General features: G+C 44.8%; 1 protein-coding gene across 1 annotated transcript in view; it reads right to left on the bottom strand.

Annotated features, from left to right (window-relative positions):
- FCHO2 (FCH and mu domain containing endocytic adaptor 2) overlaps window positions 1-23,886 on the bottom strand; it is a 138,727-nt gene that overhangs the window by 73,621 nt on the left and 41,220 nt on the right. The window contains exons 3-6 of the mRNA XM_077287864.1: window positions 17,996-18,070; window positions 17,736-17,877; window positions 17,492-17,644; window positions 11,282-11,386 (exon numbers count right to left, since the gene is read on the bottom strand). Of these exons, the coding sequence (XP_077143979.1) occupies window positions 11,282-11,386; window positions 17,492-17,644; window positions 17,736-17,877; window positions 17,996-18,070 (475 nt within the window). The remainder of the gene's footprint in view (window positions 1-11,281; window positions 11,387-17,491; window positions 17,645-17,735; window positions 17,878-17,995; window positions 18,071-23,886) is intronic.

Consider the following 23,886-nt stretch of genomic DNA (forward strand, 5'->3'; position numbering starts at 1 on the left):
GCAGTCATCATCTGCCAGGAAAGATGTGGGCTCGGTGTGGGACCCTGTATTATTAAAATCAGGGAGCCGGCATATGACATAAATGTACGTCGTATGTTTGGAACGGGTTAAGAGGCTTATGAATCCAGCACTCGTCTTCAACAAGACCATCACCAATGAATCGTGGCCAAAGTGTTTATAAAAATACTCTAATGAACCCTAGAGCCTCTCACCTAGCCAAATCAGTTCTCATGCTTCGTACTGACGAGGGCCAACAGCCCGAAACACCGTGTCTGCGGATTGAGATACTGATTTGGCTTTTATCCTAAGTCATATTGCACGACTCGTTAAAGAGTTGATTGTGACTTGTAGGATCGCTACTTCCAACAGGTGGCGCTATAGAGTTTAAGTCCTCTTTTTCTCTGAAGAGGCAATTTGCATATAAAAATACTAACTTTTTATCTTAGAAAAGAAAAATATCCCCTTATTTATGACCAGTCGGATCAAAAAAGTGAATACAGGGCACAGTGAGGGTCTGGTTTAGATGGATTATTCACTGGATTATTTGGCACTCTTCATCAGACTGCCAACTGCAGACAACCCTAGAGTCATCAGGGGTTAAAGTAATAAATGATAAAAATGAAAACTAGACTGTCCGGTACACAGAAGACAGACTGATTAACTTTGGAAGCTTAATAATAATGGAGTATAACAAGATAACTACCCTGCTATCTAGAATATAGATCACGGGTCAGCGCGGTCCTCACATAATGAGTAGCCGTCCTTCCTGCAGTTCCTAAATAATAATGAACAGAAAATGTAACATAAGGACTGTGGGAATATGCATGAGAAAATCAAAGAACAACTTCAGATTGCTTTCCTCTGAAGGCAGACATGAGATGTCTGTGTATTCGGGTCTGACCATGGGTTCCTGCATATGAAGCTGTCGGGTCAGAAGACCCACGGCCAGTTCTCAGGCCATGATAATTGGCAGTCTGAATTTGGCCTAAGGCGTCATTAATCTGTCTGTGAATCACTTGAGTTCTGTATGTGGTTTTCACAGAGGTGACACGTACCCATTGTAGTCTATGAGGTGTTCACATTTCCATGGGGTTTTTTTGCGGACAGTGTGTTCGCAAAAAAAAAAAAATCATAGAAACTTGTCCGTTTTTGATACGCATCATGGATCAAAATTACCCATGAAAGTCAAAGTATTGACACCCCTGCAATTCTGTCAGATAATACTCAGTTTCCTCCTGAAAATGATTGCAAACACAAATTCTTTGTTATTATTATCATCATTTAATTTGTCATAAATGAAAAAACACAAAAGAGAATGAAGCAAAACATTGATCATTTCACACCAAACTCCAAAAATGGGCCAGACAAAAGTATTGGCACCCTCAGCCTAATACTTGGTTGCACAACCTGTAGCCGAAATAACTGCAACCACCCGCTTCCGGTAACCATCAATGAGTTTCTTACAATGCTCTGCTGGAATTTTAGACCATTCTTCCTTGGCAAACTGCTCCAGGTCCCTGATATTTGAAGGGTGCCTTCTCCAAACTGCCATTTTTAGATCTCTCCACAGGTGTTCTATGGGATTCAGGTCTGGACTCATTGCTGGCCACCTTAGAAGTCTCCAGTGCTTTCTCTCAAACCATTTTCTAGTGCTTTTTGAAGTGTGTTTTGGGTCATTGTCCAGCTGGAAGACCCATGAACTCTGAGGGAGACCCAGCTTTCTCACACTGGGCCCTACATTATGCTGCAAAATTTGTTGGTAGTCTTCAGACTTCATAATGCCATGCACACGGTCAAGCAGTCCAGTGCCAGAGGCAGCAAAGCCACCCCAAAACATCAGGGAACCTCCACCATGTTTGACTGTAGGGACCGTGTTCTTTTCTTTGAATGCCTCTTTTTTTCTCCTGTAAACTCTATGTTGATGCCTTTGCCCAAAAAGCTCTACTTTTGTCTCATCTGACCAGAGAACATTCTTCCAAAACGTTTTAGGCTTTTGCAGGTAAGTTTTGGCAAACTCCAGCCTGGCTTTTTTATGCCTCGGGTTAAGAAGTGGGGTCTTCCTGGGTGTCCTACCATGCAGTCCCTTTTCATTCAGACGCTGACGGATAGTAAGGGTTGACACTGTTGTACCCACGGACTGCAGGGCAGCTTGAACTTGTTTGGATGTTAGTCGAGGTTCTTTATCCAACATCCGCACAATCTTGCGTTGAAATCTCTTGTCAATTTTTCTTTTCCGTCCACATCTTGGGAGGTTAGCCACAGTGCCATGGGCTTTAAACTTCTTGATGACACTGCGCACGGTAGACACAGGAACATTCTCAGGTCTTTGGAGATGGACTTGTAGCCTTGAGATTGCTCATGATTCCTCACAATTTGGTTTCTCAAGTCCTCAGACAGTTCTTTGGTCTTCTTTCTTTTCTCCATGCTCAATGTGGTACACACAAGGACACAGGACAGAGGTTGAGTCAACTTTAATCCATGTCAACTGGCTGCAAGTGTGATTTAGTTATTGCCAACACCTGTTAGGTGCCACAGGTAAGTTACAGGTGCTGTTAATTACACAAATTAGAGAAGCATCACATGATTTTTCAAACAGTGCCAATACTTTTGTCCACCCCCTTTATGTTTGGTGTGGAATTATATCCAATTTGTTTTTAGGACAATTCTTTTTGTGTTTTTTCATTTAAGACAAATTAAATGAAGATAATAGTACCAAAGAATTTGTGTTTGCAATCATTTTCAGGAAGAAATTGAGTATTATCTGACAGAATTGCAGGGGTGTGAATACTTTTGGCCATGACTGTATATCATATGTGAAAAATCCCTGGAAGCTGGAAAACAAGAAAAAACAAACAAACAAACAAAAAAAAATACTTGTTTTTTTGTAAGAAGCATTTTATTTAACGTTATTGCATGTAGCCATAATAAGAAAATTCCTGTTTTATTCACTCGTGACAATAACATTTAGAGGGTTTTGAAAGCAGCATTTTTAATGCCAAGACAGGAGGTTTTAGCTGTCGGAAAAAATTGTAGTTACTTACCGATAACGGTATTTCTCTGATCCCATGATGGCACCACGGAGAGAGGGGTCCGCCCCCAGGGACAGGAAACCTACAGGTGAAAAAGGGCGTACCTCTCTCCCACATCAGTTGGTTTACAGAGCCTTATACAGAACTTCAGCTGCAACTTAATATTTACACAAATTAAGCTTAACAATTTTAACTTAACAGAGGCACCGTGACTAAACTAATTATCAATATTATTATAATGTGCACACCTGTGTGTGAAAAGGGAGGGAATATACGGGTGCCATCATGGGATCAGAGAAATACCGTTATCGGTAAGTAACTACAATTTTCTCTATCCCCATGATGGCACCACGGAGAGATTTACATAGATTTGTAACTTTTTAGGGAGGGACCACTGCCTCTAGAACCCTTCGACCAAAGGTGAGATCAGAGGAGGTCAAGTCTAAGCGGTAGTGTTTGAAAAATGTAGACTGGGAAGACCAAGTGGCCGCTCTACATATCTGTTGTATTGAAGCGCCAGCTCTTTCCGCCCAGGATGATGCTACTGCTCTGGTCGAGTGCGCTTTTATATTCTCCGGGATGGCCGCCCCACTGGATGAGTAGGACAAGGCGATGGCATCTCTTATCCACCTCGCTAGCGTAGCTTTTGACGCTTTCTGTCCTTTCCGTGGACCCTGGAAGCAGACAAACAGAGCCCTATCCTTCCTGCACTCCCTAGTGGCTGACAAGTATTGGAGTAGGCACCTTCTAACATCAAGGGTATGTAGTGTTTTTTCTCCCTCATTCTTGGGGTTGGGACAGAATGAGGGCAGGGAGATCTCTTGTGTCCTGTGAAATTGTGATGCGATCTTTGGGAGGTAAGCCGGGTCTGTTTTTAGAATGACTCTGTCCTCGAGAATTTGAGTGAAGGGAGGACACGCGGACAATGCTTGTATGTCACTAACGCAGCGGGCTGAGGTTAGGGCCACTAGGAGTGTTGTTTTTAAAGATAGAATCTTTAGGGGTGCGTCTGCCAGGGGTTCGAAAGGAGATTTGGTTAGCGCATTTAGAACAAGGTTTAGATCCCATGGAGGGGCATTATGCAAAGAAACAGGTCTTGATCTACCCGAGGCTTTGATGAATCTCACGATCCATCGGTTTCTGGCTAAATCCTAATTATACAGCGCCCCCAGGGCTGCTACCTGAACCTTTAGTGTACTTGTAGCTAGACCTTTTTCCAAACCCTTTTGCAGGAACTCAAGAATTTTCCCTATTGGGATTTCCCCCCCTGGGTCAGCCCCCGATACAGACATGAATTTTTTCCACACTTTGCCATATATTTTGGTGGTTACGAGTTTCCTACTCTGTAGCAATGTGGACACCAGGTTGGATGAAAACCCTTTGTTGCTTAATAGCTTCCTTTCAAAAGCCAAGCTGTCATATGTAGGCTTTTTACACTGGGGTGACACACTGGGCCCTGGGACAACAGATTTTTTGTGTCTGGTAGAACCCACGGGCTGTCTATGGACATCTTTCTCAGCCAAGAAAAACATATCCTGCGAGGCCAGAATGGAGCTATTATTATCACTGTTGCCCCCTCCTCCCGAATTTTCCTCAAGACTAGGGGAATGAGGGATATTGGAGGGAACGCGTAGGCGAGACGATAGTTCCAGGGGACTGTAAGAGCGTCCAGAGCTACTGGCCCTCCCCGGGGATCGATTGAGCAGAACTTTCTCACTTTCCGGTTTTGATAGTCCGCGAATAGGTCTATTTCTGGCTCTCCCCAACGCCTCACTATTTGGTTGAACACCGACTGTTTCAGCTCCCACTCCCCCTGTTTCAAGCGGGTTCTGCTGAGGAAGTCTGCGGTCTGGTTTTCTGAACCCTTTATGTAAAGGGCTGTTAGGGACTTCAGATTGTGTTCTGCGATATGAAAGATGGATCGGGTTTCTTCCATCAGTGTTTGCGACCTGGTACCCCCTTGGTGGTTTAGGTATGCCACCACTACCTGATTGTCTGAGAAGACTTTTACGTGGTAGGAGCGGAGGAGTTTTAGGAAGTGTGTTAGGGCGAGTTTTACCGCTAGCAGTTCTTTCATGTTCGATGAGGTTAGCTCTTGATTTTTGCTCCAGTTTCCTTGTGCCACCTGACCGTCTACATGAGCACCCCACCCCCAGGGGCTTGCATCTGTCGTCAGGATTTTTTCTATCGGCAGTGCCCAAGGAACCCCCTTGGTAAAATTTATCGGGTCCGCCCACCACTGTAGGGAGTGTATCGTAGTTGGTGATATACTTAACTGCCCGTCTAAATTTCCTCCCAGACACAGGTTTGAACTTAAAGTCTCCCATTGTAAGTCCCGGGAATGGCACTGTGCCCACTGTACGGCCGGGATACAGGCTGTCATGGAGCCCAGCAGGGACATGGCTTTCCTGAGCGTGGTGACTGGAGATGCTGACAAGTGCACCGCAGCCTGTGTCATTTTTTGAATCTTCCCCTGAGGAAGATAGCACACTTGTGTGGTTGAGTCGAGGACTATCCCTAAGTACTCCTGTACCTGTGATGGGACCATTTTTGATTTGGTAAGGTTCAACAGCCAACCTAGGCTTGACAGAGAAGTCATAACCAAATCCAAATGTTTGCAGTGATGGAATGATGTCCCTGCTACCAGGAGGTCGTCTAGGTAGGGAACTATCAGGACATTCTGTTCCCGTATATGAGCCATCACTTCCGACATTATTTTCGTGAATACCCGGGGTGCGATAGCTAACCCAAATGGGAGGGCCCGAAACTGATAATGTTTCACCTCCCCCTGGATATTCACTGCTAGCCGGAGGTACTTTTGATGATCCTTGTGGATCGGTACATGATAATATGCATCTCGTAGATCTAGAACAGTCATGAAACACCTGGGAAAGAGTATTTTTACGCAAGATTTTATTGTCTCCATTTTGAAGTGTGGGATCTCGAGAAAACTGTTTAATTTTTTGAGATTTATTATCGTCCTGTATGATCCGTCTGGCTTCTTTCGGAGGAAGAGGGGAGAGTAGAAGCCCATGCCTCTTTCCTGGTGTGGGACTTCCTGTAAGACTCCCTTCTGAACTAGGCCTAGAATTTCTTCCTGGAGAGCCGACTGTTCTTGAGACTGTCTCTGCGGTGTCACCATGAAGAGGTTGATGGGGGGAATGCGGAACTTTAGTTTGAGTCCTTCTCGTACTATGCCTAGTATCCAGGGACTGCTTGAAATTTTTTCCCAGGCTGGAAGAAACCCGGTCGGTCTCCCGCCAACCTGGGGGACACCTTCATTGAGTTTTTTTATTATCGGGAGTGGGTTTGTTGAATAGAAAACCTCTGGTTTTGTTTCTTTTGTCCCCCCATGTTTCTTTGTTCCCTTTCGGAGGTTTTCTCCGCATGAATTTTTTATTCCGAAAGGAACGTCTGTAAGACTGGTTGGAGAAACCAGGGAAAGATTTTTTCTTGTCCTCGGCTTTCTCGAGGATATCATCTAGTGTTGCGCCGAACAAGAATTCACCCTCACAGGGTATTGAACACAGTCTTGTTTTTGTCTGAAGGTCCCCTGGCCAACATTTTAGCCACAGAGCACGTCTTGCGGCGTTTGAGAAGGCGGCAGCCCTGGCTGCTAGTCTGGCCGAATCTACAGATGCATCCGCCAAAAAAGCTGCTGCACCTTTCATTACGGACACTGATTTTTGAATTGTGTCTCTTGAGACTTTCTCCTTTAATTGGGAATCCAAGTGCTCGAGCCACACCATTAGCGCACGGGCCGTGCAGGTGGCCGCGACAGCTGGTTTAAGCCCGCCTCCTGCTGCTTCCCAGGAGTTTTTTAGGAAAGTCTCGGCTTTTTTGTCCATCGGGTCTTTTAGGGTACCCATGTCCTCAAAAGGCAGGGCAAACTTTTTTGAGGCCTTTGCTATGGCCACATCTAACTTTGGTGCCTTACTCCAGGATGAGCAGGCTGGGTCATCAAACGGGTACTTCCTTTTGGGGGTCAGGAGAGCTTTTTTGTCTGGCTTTTTCCATTCTCTTTTGATTAGAGAGTGAATTTTTTCATTTACCGGAAATGCTCTTTTCCTTTTTTGTTCCAGACCGCTGAACATTATGTCCTGCGCTGTTCTTTTAGGTCGCTCATCTACTAGCCCCATTGTTGCTCTGACCGCTTTTACCAAAGCGTCTGTTTCCTCGATAGGGAAGCAACTGCGCCCCCCCTCTGAGGATACTGAAGAGGTGTCAGAGGCTGATGAATTATTTGAGTCTGATAACTCGCTTTTCGACTCGTCCGCACTAGACTCCGGGAACTCAGGACTTTTTATATGTTTTTTCTTTGCGGTTTTAATGCCTTTAATGGCACTTTCTACCTGGCTTTTTATCAATGACTTTAATTCTGAGGTAAATGATGGGGTTTCCTCCTGAATCGTCTTTTTTATACAGTCGCTGCATAGTCTCTTCTCCCAGGAGGAAGGCAGCTCGTCTGAACATATGGCACATTCCCTGTGCTTAGTTTTGCCTGTACTTTTTCTCCCCTAGGAAAAAAGAGTAACCCGGTATTAAACTCAGCACTTTCACGTAGATCACTCACCCCCTGTGGATCAGAGATACCGTCTCAGGCCTGGGGACCGTATCCGCTGGAATCGCCGCCGGCCGTGTGGTTTTTGCAGACCCCCGACTGCGTTGAGACTCTGATCGTCCGCTGCTACTGCGCTGTACAGAGGAAGCGTTTCCTTTTCGCTGATGCTGTGAGTGCAGACGCCGCTGCACTTGTGTCTGCTCAGGTAATCGCTGGACAGCTTCCTGCATAACCTGCTCCTCGTTTTCGCTCATAGTGGCCTCCGCACTGTCTGGTGCACTGGAGTTTGAATTTGCCACACTTTCCGTTTGCTAGGCGCTTCTTTTATTGTATTGTGCCGGCGACACCGGAAGTGACGGTCCGCGCATGCGCCCGCCCAACTTCCGGTTCCAGCTTCACATGAGGGAATGTAAACGCTGGGGCACCGGCGCGCGCGCACTAGCGTTCCGTTGCGCACTAACGTTCAGTTGTCGCCGGTAATGGCGTCGGCGAGCGCGCACTAGCATTCAGTTGTCGGCGCTTTTGCGCTTGCTGTCGGCGCCTGCACCTGACTTGGCGGTGATGGCGCCGGCGTCTCTGCCCACGGGTGTCTCCCCGAACTCAGCTGGGCTTTATGGAAGATAGCCGCCGCTACCTCCATGTTATTTGTAGAGCCCTACGGTGACCGCCGTCACCCGCTCCTTCATCCCCCCATTTTTTTTTTTTTTTTTGAGGAAGGCAGACTTGTTCCTTTCACTGCCTTCCCTCCACTCACCCATGAGGCCCGCCGACCTCTGTGGTGGTGCTTCAGGCAAGGGAGAAAAAGAGGGGAAAAAACCGCTTGATCCAGCCGTAACAGGGCGCCCCCTGTTATGAAGTCGACTGTACCAGCTCCTGGAATCCCACGAAGATCCTTCAGGTACGTGCTGTAGGTTCCCCGTCAGGGACAGGAAACCAACTGATGTGGGAGAGAGGTACGCCCTTTTTCACCTGTAGGTTTCCTGTCCCTGGGGGCGGACCCCTCTCTCCGTGGTGCCATCATGGGGATAGAGAAAACAGGCCTGACCGCTGCCTAACTTTTGTGGTTTTATTTTTATTATTGTTACATTTTTCATTATTTGACTAGAAAAAAATCCTTCTCACCTGGAGGGCTGTAGAGGGCTCCTAAGGCCATGTTCACACTTCGCGGTTTTTACCGCGGATCCGCGGCGATTTTGATGCTGCGGGTCCGCAGCAGTTTCCATAGCGTTTACATTAACATGTAAACCCTATGGAAACCGCAAACCGCAGTGCACATGCTGCGGGAAAAACCGCGCAGAAACGCAGCGGTTTACAACCCGCAGCATGTCACTTCTTTGTGCAGAATCCCTGCGATTCTGCACCCATAGGAATGCATTGATCCGCTTACTTCCCGCATGGGGCTGTGCCCACGATGCGGGAAGTAAGCGGATAATGTGCGGGTGGTACCCGGGGTGGAGGAGAGGAGACTCTCCTCCAGGCCCTGGGAAGCATAAATAGTGTAAAAAAAAAGAATTAAAATAAAAAATGATGCTATACTCACCTCTCAGCGCTGCCCGCGGCCGTCCCCGGTCTCAGTTGCTGTGCGAACAGGACCTGTGGTGACGTCGCGGTCACATGACCGTGATGACGCCGCGGTCACATGACCGTGACGTCACGAAGGTCCTTCTCGGCACAGCAACTTTGGAACCGGACCGCCGGGTGCAGCGCCGAGGAGATCCGGACATCAGAGGGTGAGTATAGCCAATTTTTATTATTTTTAACATTACTATTGATGCTGCATATGCAGCATCAATAGTATAGGAGTAATCCCGCAGTGGAAATCGCGGAACAAACCGCGATAAATCTGCAGGGATAACCGCAGCGGGTTTGCCCTGCAGATTTATCAAATCCGCTGTGGGAGAACCCTCAGAGCACACCGCAAAGTGTGAACATGGCCTAAATAGTGCGGTAATTTGTCTCCAAAAGTAATATAGCAAAATTGATTGTGCACATAAAAGGAGCTATAGTTATTTTGTGGCCTCACATCTTGCTGTGCTTATGTGTTCTACTTATTTGGAGAAGCTAAAGAGGTAACAATAATAAAAGCTAAACCATCCGTCATAACTGTATACACACACACATTAGTCTTGCTCCTTATTTACATACAGCTTTTTTTTCCCCACAGAATTTCCTCTGCAATAAGAGTGTGGTCACTTCCCAGTGTTAGTACAACGGCATCCCCAGACACGGCCGCCCGGCATCCAGAGAAATACCAAGTATTTCATCTCTTAACAGCGAACATCTGACCCGCAGCTTCAGGCTGCAGCACTCACCCATACCATGCAGACATTAATAAGGAGGAAAAATAAAAAGTAACATTAAGCAGATTAGATGGCAGTAGGCAATGCCGGGGGTCCGTCCGTCCTTTGATGATAGACTGTGCTCCCAGCAGGAATGTCAACAGTACAGAGGCCAGAAGTGAGGGGTGATCAGTGCATCAGTGTAAAGTAATGAACACTACGTCTCCATATGTGAGCTTCCTACAACAAGCACGTCCTTCCGTGCAGAACCGCGCACGACGATGATTTCTCACTATGGCACCATGCTGACAATAATAAAGGGTTTCCATTTTAGTAAGTCTCCAAAAGCTTTTATACAACAAAGACCGATCGTACTCGCCCACCGCCAGCTCTGTGGTGTCAGTACATTGGCTGCAGCGATGACGTCACCACTGCAGCCAATCATTGAGTTCAGCGCACCACCTATATCAGCTCAATGATTGGCTGCAGTGGTTATGTGCGTTGTAGTACTGACATCACCACTGCAGCCAAAACACAAAGAATGGAGCAGCAGCGGGGGAGAGCCGGCACTGGACCTGGGAAGAGTATTCACTTGTTATTCCAGGAGACCAGTAAATACACTGGGAATTAGGGAAGCCTCGGCAGAAGATTGGCAAGGTGAGAATAGCCATTTTTAAGAAACCCCCTATTTTACAATAGCTTCTCAGCAACATCAGATAGTATTGGCTTGTGGTCAATGACGGGACAAATCCTTGCTCTTTCTGCAACAGAAATTGACATGGAGCAAATAAAAAGGGAAAGAATGTGTGGTCAGAAAATACCTATTGTTTAATCAGGATTTTGTGTTACATGTATTTTCTTTTTGATATTAGAACCTTTATTTAAAAAAAAAAAAAAAAAAAAAAGAGTAATCTTGCCATTCTCACACTGGCCACAAACTTTTTACATCCTGTCCTTTCAGGAAAAGTTTTTAGAAAGTCCTGTTCAGAGGCAGGATTACAATGAAAGGTAACAACTCTATACAGAGCTGATAAAACAAGACCCCCCCCAATCACTATAGGCAATGTCACAGCTCCCCCTCACTTTACCACCACCTTTGCACACGTTTATTCGACACTTCAATACAAAAGTTAGGGTCAGACTGACCAATGAGGCTATGTACAGGTGTTGTTTCCTGGGACAATAGAAGACAAGAAGTGGACAAGAGTGAAAACTGCAAAAAGCCTTGTTCCTTTACAGAGAAGGGGGTTCACTACTCACAACCAACCACATCTGCATGAAGTCTGTATGTTCTCCCCCTGTTTGTTGCTTTTTCTCCCACATTACAAAGATATACCGATCAGGTGGAAGTCTGTGATGACAATGTCTGTACAGCGCTATGGAATATGTTGGTGCTATAATAATGTTCTCACCTGAGCAGTCTCTGCCATCTTGTGCTCAAAGTCAGATTTGACAGCAGCATATTTGTCCACGCAGGCCTTGTAGCTCTCTGTGGCCTTTTTGGCTTTTATTGCAGCCTAAAGAAGATGAAGAATAAAGAATATGACCTGTCACATGTTTCCTTGGTATGTAATGAATATCAGCTCAAAGTTTAACAAGACTTAACCCCCCGTCTTCTCCTGTGATCCCCCAATAATCATCTATTTCTCTAAGGGTACCGTCACACAGTGCCATTTTCATCGCTACGACGGCACGATTCGTGACGTTGCAGCGTCGTATGATTATCGCTCCAGCGTCGTAGACTGCGGTCACACGTTGCAATACACGGCGCTGGAGCGATAATTTCATGACGTATTTGCGATGTAGAAGCCGTTGGTTACTGTGCGCACATCGTATACAACCTGTGTCACACGATGCAATCATGCCGCCACAGCGGGACACTAGACGACGAAAGAAAGTTTCAAACGATCTGCTACGACGTACGATTCTCAGCGGGGTTCCGGATCGCAGTAGCGTGTCAGACACTACGATATCGTAACGATATCGCTAGAGCGTCACGAATCGTGCCGTCGTAGCGATGAAAATGGCACTGTGTGACGGTACCCTTACAGAGGCCACATGTCAGCCACTAATAGCAGCCAATGTGCTCACAGAGGACGCCGCTAACAGATTAGGTGAAAAACCATTAAGTAAATAATAATCTCCACCTCCAGTAACAACACATGCTTTATGCCACAGTCACAGACATGTGCATGAGCAGATCGTGACAAATTCACAACTGTATTGTTTTAGCATGGGTGGAGACCGAACTGCAGGGTTTATATTAGCTGGGCAATCCTTTTCCCACACATTCAGTGACATAAAAACCCTCTGATGAACACTGCACAACACTATGAGCTCAGCACACACGATGACCGGCTGGTACAGAAGATATACCGTACAGGAAACACTGGATCCGGCTGCGAGGCTCGGCAATCCGTAACAAACCGGTAAGGCCGAGCAGACAGGTCTTTAATCAAGTGAGAAAATGGCTACAAACCTCATAAGCAAAAAGTCCAAATAAATCGTAATTAAAGTAGCATGTTGGTGAAAATGTGTGCCGACTCTCTACAAAGTGCTTCTGTATCATCGCAGTCCCCTCTATCAGCACCGCGAGACACTGTAACAAGACAGACCCAGGAGACGCTCACTGATTCTCTCCTAGCAATGTATTGAGAATAATGTCTACAGATCACACAGATGATCCAACTAGACGTCAAGTACTGACGTGTGCATAATCTGATGAATGGGATGGGTGACGTTCTGCCCGGTGTGTTCTCATTCCAGCAGGTATCGATAGATGTGATGTCACCTGCCCTACTCGCCTAGTTTTTAGGGAGTTGGGTAGGTAGACTTTCCCACCTGAGCAGAGGAGTAAAGCAGCACGACTGCACAGTGGACTGAGGCAACCGTCCAACACCCAGCCAGTACTGTGCACAAGACCCGATAACTGGAATTGGACCCATGCATAATATTTTCTAGATGTCAGGCATATCCATTCGAAATGTTTTTGTCCAGAGTGCAGCTGTGTTGAGATGGGCAAACCCGTGGATGTTTGGGTTCGTTGGGTTCAGGTGAACTTTACAAAAAAAAAAGCAGACCCAAACCTGATCCCGAACCCCATTTAAGTTAATGGGGGGTCCAAACATCCGGTGGTTCCCACGGTGTCATCTGTGTGAAAGGCGGTAACCTTACTAAAGCCAACGCCGGTCACAGCCGCTGCATATTGTGAACTGGGGATTCCAACTATGTCACACAGAGGAGAGCGTGAGAGTCAGCGGCTGTGACCGGCGGTGGAAAGGTTACCGCCAGTCAGGATTCGGCTGATGACTACTACTCATCAGCGTACACCTGTTCTGATAGACAGCTGCAAGAGCAGGCAACACTGATGAGAGTTTTCACCAGCAGGCGCATGTGCAGAGTAAGAAATATGTCAGTGAGATATAGGATTAGTGCTGTGTGTGGCGCTAACTGTACATGTATTTATCTAATAAATAAAAGAAAAAAATGACTCAGGAGACGGAAAGCATACAACTGGGGGCTGGTATTATTCTGGGAAGGGGCCAATATCCATGAAGCCTTGCAGGCTATTAATATCAGCTCACAGCTGTCTGTGTAGCCTTTACTGGTTAATAAAAAAGGGGGAACCTCAAAAATATCTCACGCTGCGAGCACTGATGTCAGTAAGGTTCAGATACAAATTGTTTCCAAGGTATCAAAGACATGATTCTATTTCCTTTATTCATCAAAAAGGCATCATAAAAGCAACGTTACGGCCAGCAAGCGGCCTTTTTCATGCATAAACAAATTGGCAGATTAAGGCTATGTGCACACTTTGCGGGGTCCTCTGAGGGTTCTCCCGCAGCGGATTTGATAAATCTGCAGGGCAAAACCGCTGCGGTTATCCCTGCAGATTTATCGCGGTTAGTTTTGCGGTTTCCACTGCGGGTTTACTCCTATACTATTGATGCTGCATATGCAGCATCAATAGTAATGTTAAAAATAATAAAAAATGGTTTATACTCACCCTCTGACGTCCCGATCTCCTCGGCGCTGCATGCGGCGGTCCGGTTCCACAGATGATGTGCGAGAAGGACCTTCGTGACGTCACGGTCATGTGACCGCGACGTCACGGTCAAGTGACCGCGACGTCACCGCAGGTCCTGCTCGCACAGCAACCCTGCGACCGGACGGCCGCGTGCAGCGCTGAGAGGTGAGTATATCATTATTTTTTATTTTAATTCTTTTTTTTTTTACACAAATATGGTTCCCAGGGCCTGGAGGAGAGTCTCCTCTCCTCCACCCCGGGTACCATCTGCACATGATCCGCTTACTTCCCGCATCGTGGGCACAGCCCCATGCGGGATGTTAGCGGATCAATGCATTCCTATGTGTGCAGAATCGCAGCGATTCTGCACAAAGAAGTGACATGCTGCGGAATGTAAACCGCTGCGTTTCTGCGCGGTTTTAACCGCAGCATATGCACAGCGGATTGCGGTTTCCATAGGGTTTACATGTAAATGTAAACACAATGGAAACTGCTGCGGACTTGCAGCTGCAGAAACGCTGCGGATCCGCGGTAAAACCCGCAAAGTGTGAACATGGCCTAAGCTAACATCTTCTATTTTGTTTATGCTTGAAAAAAAGGCCGCTTGCTAGCCTTAACATTGCTTTTATGATGCATTTTGGATGAATAAAAGAAATAGAAACATGTCTCTGATGCCTTGGAAACAATTTGTCTCTGAGTATGCTGGTAACTTGGAGGCAAGTTGCCAGGAGGAAGCATGGAGCCTGTGGAGTGGTGCAAAGGGATCTACCATGACGGACGTCAGTAAGGTTATTGCAGTTCATCGGCTATGGACTGCGATAACCTTACAGACGTTAGCGCTCATATCAGCAGTCAGCTGCCTCCACTACTGTCAGTGAGTTCCAGCTGTCGTGCTAAGCAGTCACATTACTGATGTCACATCTCCACACTGCATCCAGATGTAGCAGAGTCAGGGATCGTTGTTGGATGTTGGATAGATCTACAGCAGATCCCTTTGGATTATTTTATTTTTTAAAGGCAATAAATGGGTAGAAGAGGGTCAGGGAGTGTTTTGTATAGATGAGGGGCGGTTGGCCGTGTGTGTATGTTTATTACTTTTGAAAGCCCCCAATATTATCCAGCTTGCTAAAGCACCAGGCCAAGCGGGAAGAGCCAGGCAAGACGCCATAATTGGATGGATGTGCCTTTTCTGGGCGGCTGCGGGCTGTTATTTTTAGGCTAGGGAGGACCAAATATCCATGGCCTCATCCCAACCTGAGAATTCCAGCTCCCAGCTGTCTGCTTTATCTTGGCTGGTTATCAAAAATAGGGGGGACACCAATTCCTTTTTTTATTATTTATTTGAATAATTAAAAATAAACGGTGTGCGGGCCCTCTACTTGTGATAACAGCCAAGATAAATCACCGACCTAAGTACTATATCAACAATTGAATCATATAAAAGGTGCCATATATTTCAGTCACTTAAAAGAGCATAATAAATCAAATAGGTTTCACTTAAAAATTACTCGACCCAGTTTAATCTGTCTGCACTCCAGGAAAGGAAGAGATTTACCCTCGTAGGCCACTATTGTCTCCCTACCTTGCCGTGGAGGTTGGCACCTTAACTTGCGCAATGGCGCCCCTGCTCATCATCGACTATCCCTCCCTAGATAGAAAAGAGAATGGAATATAGAAACACCAGACAGCAAAATACAGTACAGTGTATAGATTTACAGAGACGGATGGCAAATTACAATATTGTTTGTAATGTTACCAAGATGATGTCCAAAGAAAAAAAAAAAGTTTTTAAGATATTCAATACACCTAGGGATATCACCAAAGTAGATGACAAAATATAAACCAAGATTTCTTCTCATGAGCCATTAAATTAAGACTCCCATTGGAAAAACTGAATGTCTTAGAGAAGATATCCCACACTGGTGTCCTATATAATCTTTACACCAGTAAAAAAAAGGACTATATCAGCATACTACAAACCCAAATATAAAGGTATGTATCAAGTACATGTCAAGATCTAATATTGCACTTATTCCCAGTAAATCAGAATTATTTCATACACACAGAGGTTGTGCGTATTCTTTAGTTACACAGAAAACTATGCACACCAATAGCCAAGTATGCATATTCTCGACGCGTAACCCCTTCAATAAGTTCATCAGGAGAACATGCTAGCCTTTAATTTACAACAAAAAAAACCAAACATACACATATAGACATATAAAGATTTAGACATACCGCAGCTTAAATTCAGAAAGTCCAACAGACAACAGGGGACCGGATGTCCGCCCATGTGTATCTAGGGATCAGTGTTCACCATATGATAAACTATGGGTTGAGTAATTTTTTAAGTAAAACTTATATGATTTGTTAACAGATCCGTTTTATATGATTCAATTGTTGATATAGTACTTATGTTGGTCATTTTTATGGTTTTGTTCTTTCTACCTGATGTACAGTGATTTCTAACCAGTCAAGATAAACCAGACAGCGGAGGTGTGTATTACCTGCGCTTGTTATCAAAAATAGAGAGGCCCTTGTTTGTGCCTCTTTTTTTTTTTTTTTTAACATGTTTTGCAGGCCAATCACAGACAAGCAAATACTTATGGAACCGGAAACGTCCACACCCATAAAGCTTGTTAAATGGCTGTGCTTCAGCCTTTCAACAAGATTTGCTTGGGCAGCCGAACAGTAACACAGACTTCCGGGGGTAGTTCTTGTTCAGGGTCTGTGCACAGACGCTAAGTGTCCGGTACGGACACCGAACTCTACCGCTCAGGTTTGCCCATTCCTACAGCTGTGTGTCTCCATGCTCATGTCAGACCAGGTAGGGGAGTCTGCCACCGTACAACCATCACATCTATCACTACAGGGGTTCACAACCAATTCTTCCAAAATCCTGCAAATATTCTTAGCTACACAGCAATAAATCCCCTGCTATAACACTGCAAAACTAGACGGATGTCCAATAACGCGGTCGTCTCCCTACGGCATTTGGACTCCATAAAAGGTGGTCCATCAATCTTTAGGAATGACTTTCATATTGGCTTCTCTGCTGGGTGTGGAGGGGAGTCAGAAGCCAGTCCCGACCACCTGAGTATGAAACATGTGGTTTGTGGAAAGATTATCCTCTTATGGCAATCTATGTGGGAGCTTTAAAAGGTAATATTAATGGTTGTCAGGTAGTATAATGGTTGTCACACTGTCATAACTAACATAACAGAAGAATTTAAAGTTTATGCTGTATATAACAAGTTTTCAGGATGTGACTAAAATCCTAACCCTAAAAGTAAAGAATCATTATTGCAACTCAACAGTTGTCACTTATCTAACAATATATTAACAGCCTGTAAATAATAGAAATGTTCATAAAAACATCCAATAGTCTCTGATAAGAGGCTTTCTTCTATATGACTGTGACAAATGTGCAGCTGAGCTCTTGAGCAATCCTTCAGCAGCAATGTAGATCCATGGCTTCCCGCTTGCTGAAGGCTGCCATGTTGTCTCTTTAGAATTCACATCTGGCAGGTTCTCCCTAACATTATCCTCCGATATATTACCAGTGAGAAGCTGCACCATGTCCTGAAGGCATTACCTTTTCGATCTCTTTTGCGGCGGCTCCTTCCTTCTTCAGCCTCTCGTGCTCCACACACTTGATATTGTACAGTTCCTTGGCTTTTTGCAGCGATTGTGTAATACTCTGGATATTTTGTACGGCCTCCAAGGTTCCCGATACTTCCTCCTTTGTCTGCCAGATGTAAACAAATGGAAACCAGTCGGTATTAAGCATCCAATAATTCTTAATGTCAGTCCATGAACCTGTGCACTGTAATACAGACCTTCTTATGTGCCTTCAGCTGTTCTTCCCCATACTTCTGGAGGTCTTTAATAAGATCCTGCAATTTTTTGACAAGTTCTAGATGGCAAGTGGCAAGCTTTTCTGTTGATACTTTGAAGACATCCCACACAGGCCCAAATGTCCTACAACACATAAGATACAGGCATAGCATAGTCTTCTCTAAATGAGAAAAGAAGATCACAAGGCTGGTAAAAAAAAAACAAAAAAAAAAACACTGGCTTCGAATCATAACTAACGTACCCAAGTTGTGTGCAGTTGCTGGTAGACTTGGCGAGTTTTGTCATTGATCGGGAGTAAGCTTCTTCAATTGCTGACCTATAAAATAAAAAGTCAAAATATTCAAGGAGTTGTGAGGTTTAGCCGTAAGGACATTTTGTGCTAACGCATGGGGATAACTCCTTCTGGTCCTGCAGTTATCTGGAGAGAAGAGCTACTACAATAAGGGTATGTGCACAGAATATTTTTGTAGAATTTTTGGGACACAAAAGGAGCATACCCTCCAAGTTTTTGAAGAGCATTACGAGAATTTCTGCTCCAAAAACTTCACAAAAAACTCTATAGCCTTTGTGTCCTTCTCTTTGGACATGACATACAATATATGGACAGACAATTCTTTCAATAGATACCATTTAATACTTCATATACTTTTTTTTTGGTATGTGCACACGTTGCGGATTCTCTGCGGATCCGCAGCGTTTTTTGAGGTGCAGAAACGCTGCAGATCCGCAATTGATTTACAGTACAATGTAAATCTAAGAAAAAAAAATGCTGTGCACACTTTGCGGAAAATCCGCTGCGGAAACGCTGCGGTTTAAAAGTAGCATGTCAATTCTTTTTTGTGAATCTGCAGCATTTTTGTACCCACTCCATTATAGAAAACCGCAGGGGTAAAAACCGCAGCAAATCCGCAAGAAAACCGCCGCAAAAACGCACAAAAAAACACTGCGGAACCGCACAAAAAACCACAGGTGCGTTTTCTGCCAGGAGCGGCAGAATCCGCACCAGTAATTCCTAAGCCTAATCCGTAACGTGTGCACATAGCCTAAGTATTTCACAAGAGCAACTCCCAATGATCAAGGAACTATTTGGTGATGAACAGTGCTTCAGCATAATGGAGACCAGGTCACAAGGCAAAAGTTTTAACTAAGTGGCTCGGTGAACAAAAAAAAAATGAAATTTTGGGTTTTGGCCAGGAGATTTAAATCTCATTGGGAACCTGTGATCAATAATAACAAAACAGTTGGACAAACAAAACAAGGGCAGATGTGTTGAAAAATAAGGGTCAACCATCATAATGTTGAGACTTTACATAAACTTGACGTATTTGTCAATCATGTGAAAAACCTATAAAAATGCAGATAATTGTGCCTCAGTAACCAAAGATTGAGACTGTGAGCCCCATTGGGGACAGCAGATGACAATGTGTGCAAACTGTAAAGCGCTGCATAATATGTTAGCGCTATATAAAAAGATTATTATTATTATTATTATTATTATTATTATAGAAGCATCTGACTAAAAGAGGTACAACAATGAAACCGTAAACTTTGTGAAAACCAACATTTATGCCAGACTCCAATCTTTTGGCCATGACTGTATAGTAAAATATAGAAATGCCAGCACAATGTATCATTACTCAGTCACAGACCTCTACTATCCGAGACCAAGAAAACTGTATTCATGGTCAGAGCTATTTTGGCTGCAGGAAGAGGACCTCTACTGGTTTTAATGTGATGGCTGAAAATGGTATGAGTAACATTTAGGACATTTTTCCACTAGTACAAACTATAGAAGTGCGACCAGTGGAAGTACAAGGGAAAAGACCCTCAAGCTCATGGTGAAGTTGGACCTTCATCTATATGGTTACTCTCCACTCTAAGTAATGGTAGATGAGAAAAGTATGTGCCCAGTCATCCCCCTACTAATAAATGGAATATCTCTTCAACATGCTAAAAACTTATCAGTGTAGGAAAACTAGGAAGCTCAAAAAAGTATAGTAGGATATGTCCTTATTTTTGGCAGGTGTGCTGGGGGGGTCAGATTCTTAAACAAACCAACCCTGATGGCCACAAAACAATCATACATGTCTGTGCCCTTGTCTCAGCATTACATCGGTCATCCCTGAGCAAAAAGACGACAAGCACAATAGAAAGCTGCAAGTTATACGAGAGGAGTAATATCATACAAGGCCTTGGCAAACGTCAAAACCATTGTTTATTGCCAGCGATTTAGATGCAATATTACGGGAATGAATAGGACACAGCTGGAATGACAAAGCCGGGGCTGTCTTCAGTTACAAGGGGGAATAATAAGCCTGACACTGCGTCACTCCATAGATCTCATATGTCTCATGACTGCCTGTGTCTTCAGATCCAGACATAAACAAACATGTCCTGATTGGAGCCCACTAAAAATGTACAATTCCTGTCTTTTTATATAGAATTCAACAGTAAGGACAATGTAAGTGTAGATATACAGTATGGGTCCAGTCCAGTAAGCAGACACATACTGGAGTAGGATGTGCCCCATTTAGGCCTCTTTCACACTTCAGTTGTTTGGCGTCAGTCTAAATCCGCCATTTTCCTCAAAAAACGGATGCGTTTTTTTTTTCGACGGATCCGTTTTTTTCCCCATAGACTTGCATTAGCGACGGATTGTGACGGATGGTCGTCCGTTCCATCCGTCATGCGACGGATCCGTCAAAATTTAGCGGACGTCATCTAGACATTGACGGTCATTGCAACGTTTTTTGTCTCCGTTGAAATGACGGATCGCGACGGATCCGTCGCGTCCGTCATTCCTTAGAATGGCCACCTATGGGCGACGGATCCGTCGCAACCGTTATTTCGACGGATCCGTCGCCCCAATCCGTTTTTTCATTTTTTTTCAATTGCGCATGCTCCAAAAAGTATATACAACCCCCGAGTAACGGATCCGTCAAAAAAACGGATCCGTTACATCCGTTTTTTCAACAATTGTGACGGATCCGTCACTTTGTCGGAAGTGACTGACGCCAAACGACTGAAGTGTGAAAGAAGCCTAAGATGAGCATGCCACCTAAAAAAATCAGGTGCATCTTACAAGTGCCGTGGAGACCACGTACTGATACAAAGCAGGTCCATCATGTGCTGAAGGGCCTAGTGCATAAAAGTCACACACACTGTCCAGAGCAGACAACTATAGAGTCCAAACCTCATCTGGTATGAATATCAAACACAAGGCTATGCACCGAGTGCTTCATGGCATGGGTTTCCATGGCCGAGTAGTTGGACGTAAGCCTTACATCACCAAGCACACTACCAAGCACCGGATGAATTTATGTAAAGAACGCTGACACTGGACTCTGGAAAAATGTTCTCTGGAGAGGCCTATCTGGCATGATGGATGGGTCATGTTATGCCATGCCACCAATGCCATGAGAACATTACCTGCATGACTGCATTGTGCCCGCTGTTCGTTGTTGGAGAGATAAGGTTGTTTCTCAGGCATTGCCATCGGCCACCAAGATACAGTGAAGGAAACCCAATGCTTCAGTATACCAGGACATTTATATGCTTCCATCTTTGTGGGAACAGTTTGGAGAAGGCCTTTTTTTCTGTGCCCCAGTGCACAAAGCAGTGAAGAAGCGTTCATAAAGACATGGTTGGGAGAGTTCGAGGTGGAGGAAATTTACTTGCAGCACAGAGCGCTGACCTCAACCCCACTGGACACGCAAAATCTAAATTCCCTATCAGTCTTTGGAGTGTGGGAGGAAATCAGAGAACCTGGAAGAAACTCATATAAACACAGGGAAACCTACAAACTCCTTGCAGATATTGTTCTGGATGGGATTTGAATCCATGACCTCAGCGCTGCAAGTTTCCAGTGCTAACTACTGAGCCACTGCACTGCTAACCACTGAGGCACTGCACTGCTAACCACTGAGGCACTGCACTGCTAACCACTGAGGCACTGCACTGCTAACAACTGAGGCACTGCACTGCTAACCACCGAGGCACTGCACTGCACTGCTCTTCTGGATGAATGGGCAAACATTCCCAAACACAACTCCAAAATGGTGTAGAAATACTTCCTAGTAAACACTGCCTTAGCTTCAAAGGTGGGTGACAAACTCTATATAATACCGACGGATTTAGAAAGTGATGTCATAGAAACTCCGGTTGGTGTAATGTGTAGGTGTTCCGACACTTTTACCCATATAGTGTATCTTGTCAGTTAAAGAGCAGTCACTCCAGAGGCCTACATAGCATTATCCATGTACAGAGCCCCACACGTGGCCAGCTGCCCTCAGAGGTCCAGGCTCTACAGCTAAGCAGGGGTCCCAGTGGGTGGTCTATTGGAAATTCCCGCAGTGCTACAAAATTCCATACACACCTACATCAGACCCAGTTTTCTATGCCCTCTGAGCATCTAGTAACCAAATGTGAGCCCTACCAAACTCCATGGCCTAGGAAGTGACCACACCATAGCGTCTGCTGACCGATTCAGTTTAGTCCCCACATACAGAAGGCGGCCACACCAGTTACTAGAAGGAAATGCTAACTTATTTGGGTGCTGCCTTGGAAATACAACTTTTACTTATATTATTTAGAACCTCTAAAACTTCATCAAGAACGGGAAAGCTTTTATTACTTACCAGGGTTTCCCTTTGTGAAGATGGTGAAATCTGGGCAAAACTTGCATGTACAGACTCATAGTGCACTAAGCACGGCCAGCAAGAAATACTGCCTGGCATATCACAATCAGCTACATTTTATCCTAAAATGCTGTGACTTTTCAGACAAAACACAGATCCCAATACATCAAATTGGAGTTTTTTTTAAACCACTTTTCATTTATTGTCTTGGTATTCATTTTTGTTTTTTGCACCAAATTCATGAAAAAGCTGCACGCAGTATATGAATTTTTGCTTACCTTTACCTTGTTTGACAACTTTTAAGCGTAAAAAGTCATATGCCGCACTAAGATGTTGCAATAATTGTGCCAAATTTTCAGGCGTACATAACACCATAGCTGACTACAACATACAGTGCCTGTTGGGCAGCTATCCATTGCCTAGCTTGTGCAGGGAGCAGTAGAGGCTAGCCATTCAGCGGACACATCTTCCCTGACTAGTCATGTTTTATGCAGCAGCATTTCAGCTTAAAAAGTACCGGTAGTTCTTTGTAATGTGGACATCTGTGTACATCTCGTGCTGCGAATGATTAAAAGAGAGTGAAGCCCACTGGCAAATGCCATAAAAACCTGAAGATTGTTGCTGACATCCGGCCAGTCATAATGAATAGCGAATAGAAAACACAGGGACGGTATCTACATGCTGCACAATCCATCATAAGGTGTATTTTATCACATTTTCGGGGGGGGGGGGGACTGAGTAGCGCCAAATAAATCTGTCCTTCTCGTGCAAGGAATTATACTTAAAAACCTGGGCTCAGATTCATCGAGACTGGAGATGTTCACGCCGCTCTTGATGAAGGGACGCGGTGGACTCGGACGCTCCCGATTCATTAAGAGGTGCACGCCTGATAATGAATTAGGAACATCTGACAAGAGCCATGTGCCTCCATGCGCTGCGCCAATCTGACTCCAGTCACAGACTTGGGGCTTGTCATGAATTAGTTTCGCCCATGCCGCGCCCCATCCATCTTGATGGAGCTGGGGAAAACGGTCATGAAATGCCACGTTGCGCAAAAATGTTACAACTTTTCAAAGCAGAATTCTAATAAAATTGCTTTGACCAATCAGAGGGCCTGGTTTATAGCAAAAAAATAAATAAATAACAGAATCTGTAAATTATACAATTATACCACCGTTCCTGGCGCTGACAGCAGGGAACACTCATCGCGTGGGTTACAGTGACTGCATATTGTCATTTTAGAACGGACAACGCTTTAAAGAGTTCATCAATACAAGTGTTAAATATTAATATACATGTAATGTCAGCGAAAGGCAATGTGTTCGGTACAGAATTGAGAATAAGAATAAATCAATAATAAATAATATTTAACAGCAAAGATATTAAAAATGATGGCTCTACAGACAGGCATAAGCCCCGGGTTCTTGGAACATGTGCTGGAAGAGATGTATCCAGGCCTTTAGGATCCTCATCACTCGCTGTGCTGTCTGTACAT

The sequence above is a fragment of the Ranitomeya variabilis genome, chromosome 1 (genome assembly GCF_051348905.1).
Source record: "Ranitomeya variabilis isolate aRanVar5 chromosome 1, aRanVar5.hap1, whole genome shotgun sequence".
In the NCBI taxonomy this organism is placed as follows: domain Eukaryota; kingdom Metazoa; phylum Chordata; class Amphibia; order Anura; family Dendrobatidae; genus Ranitomeya; species Ranitomeya variabilis.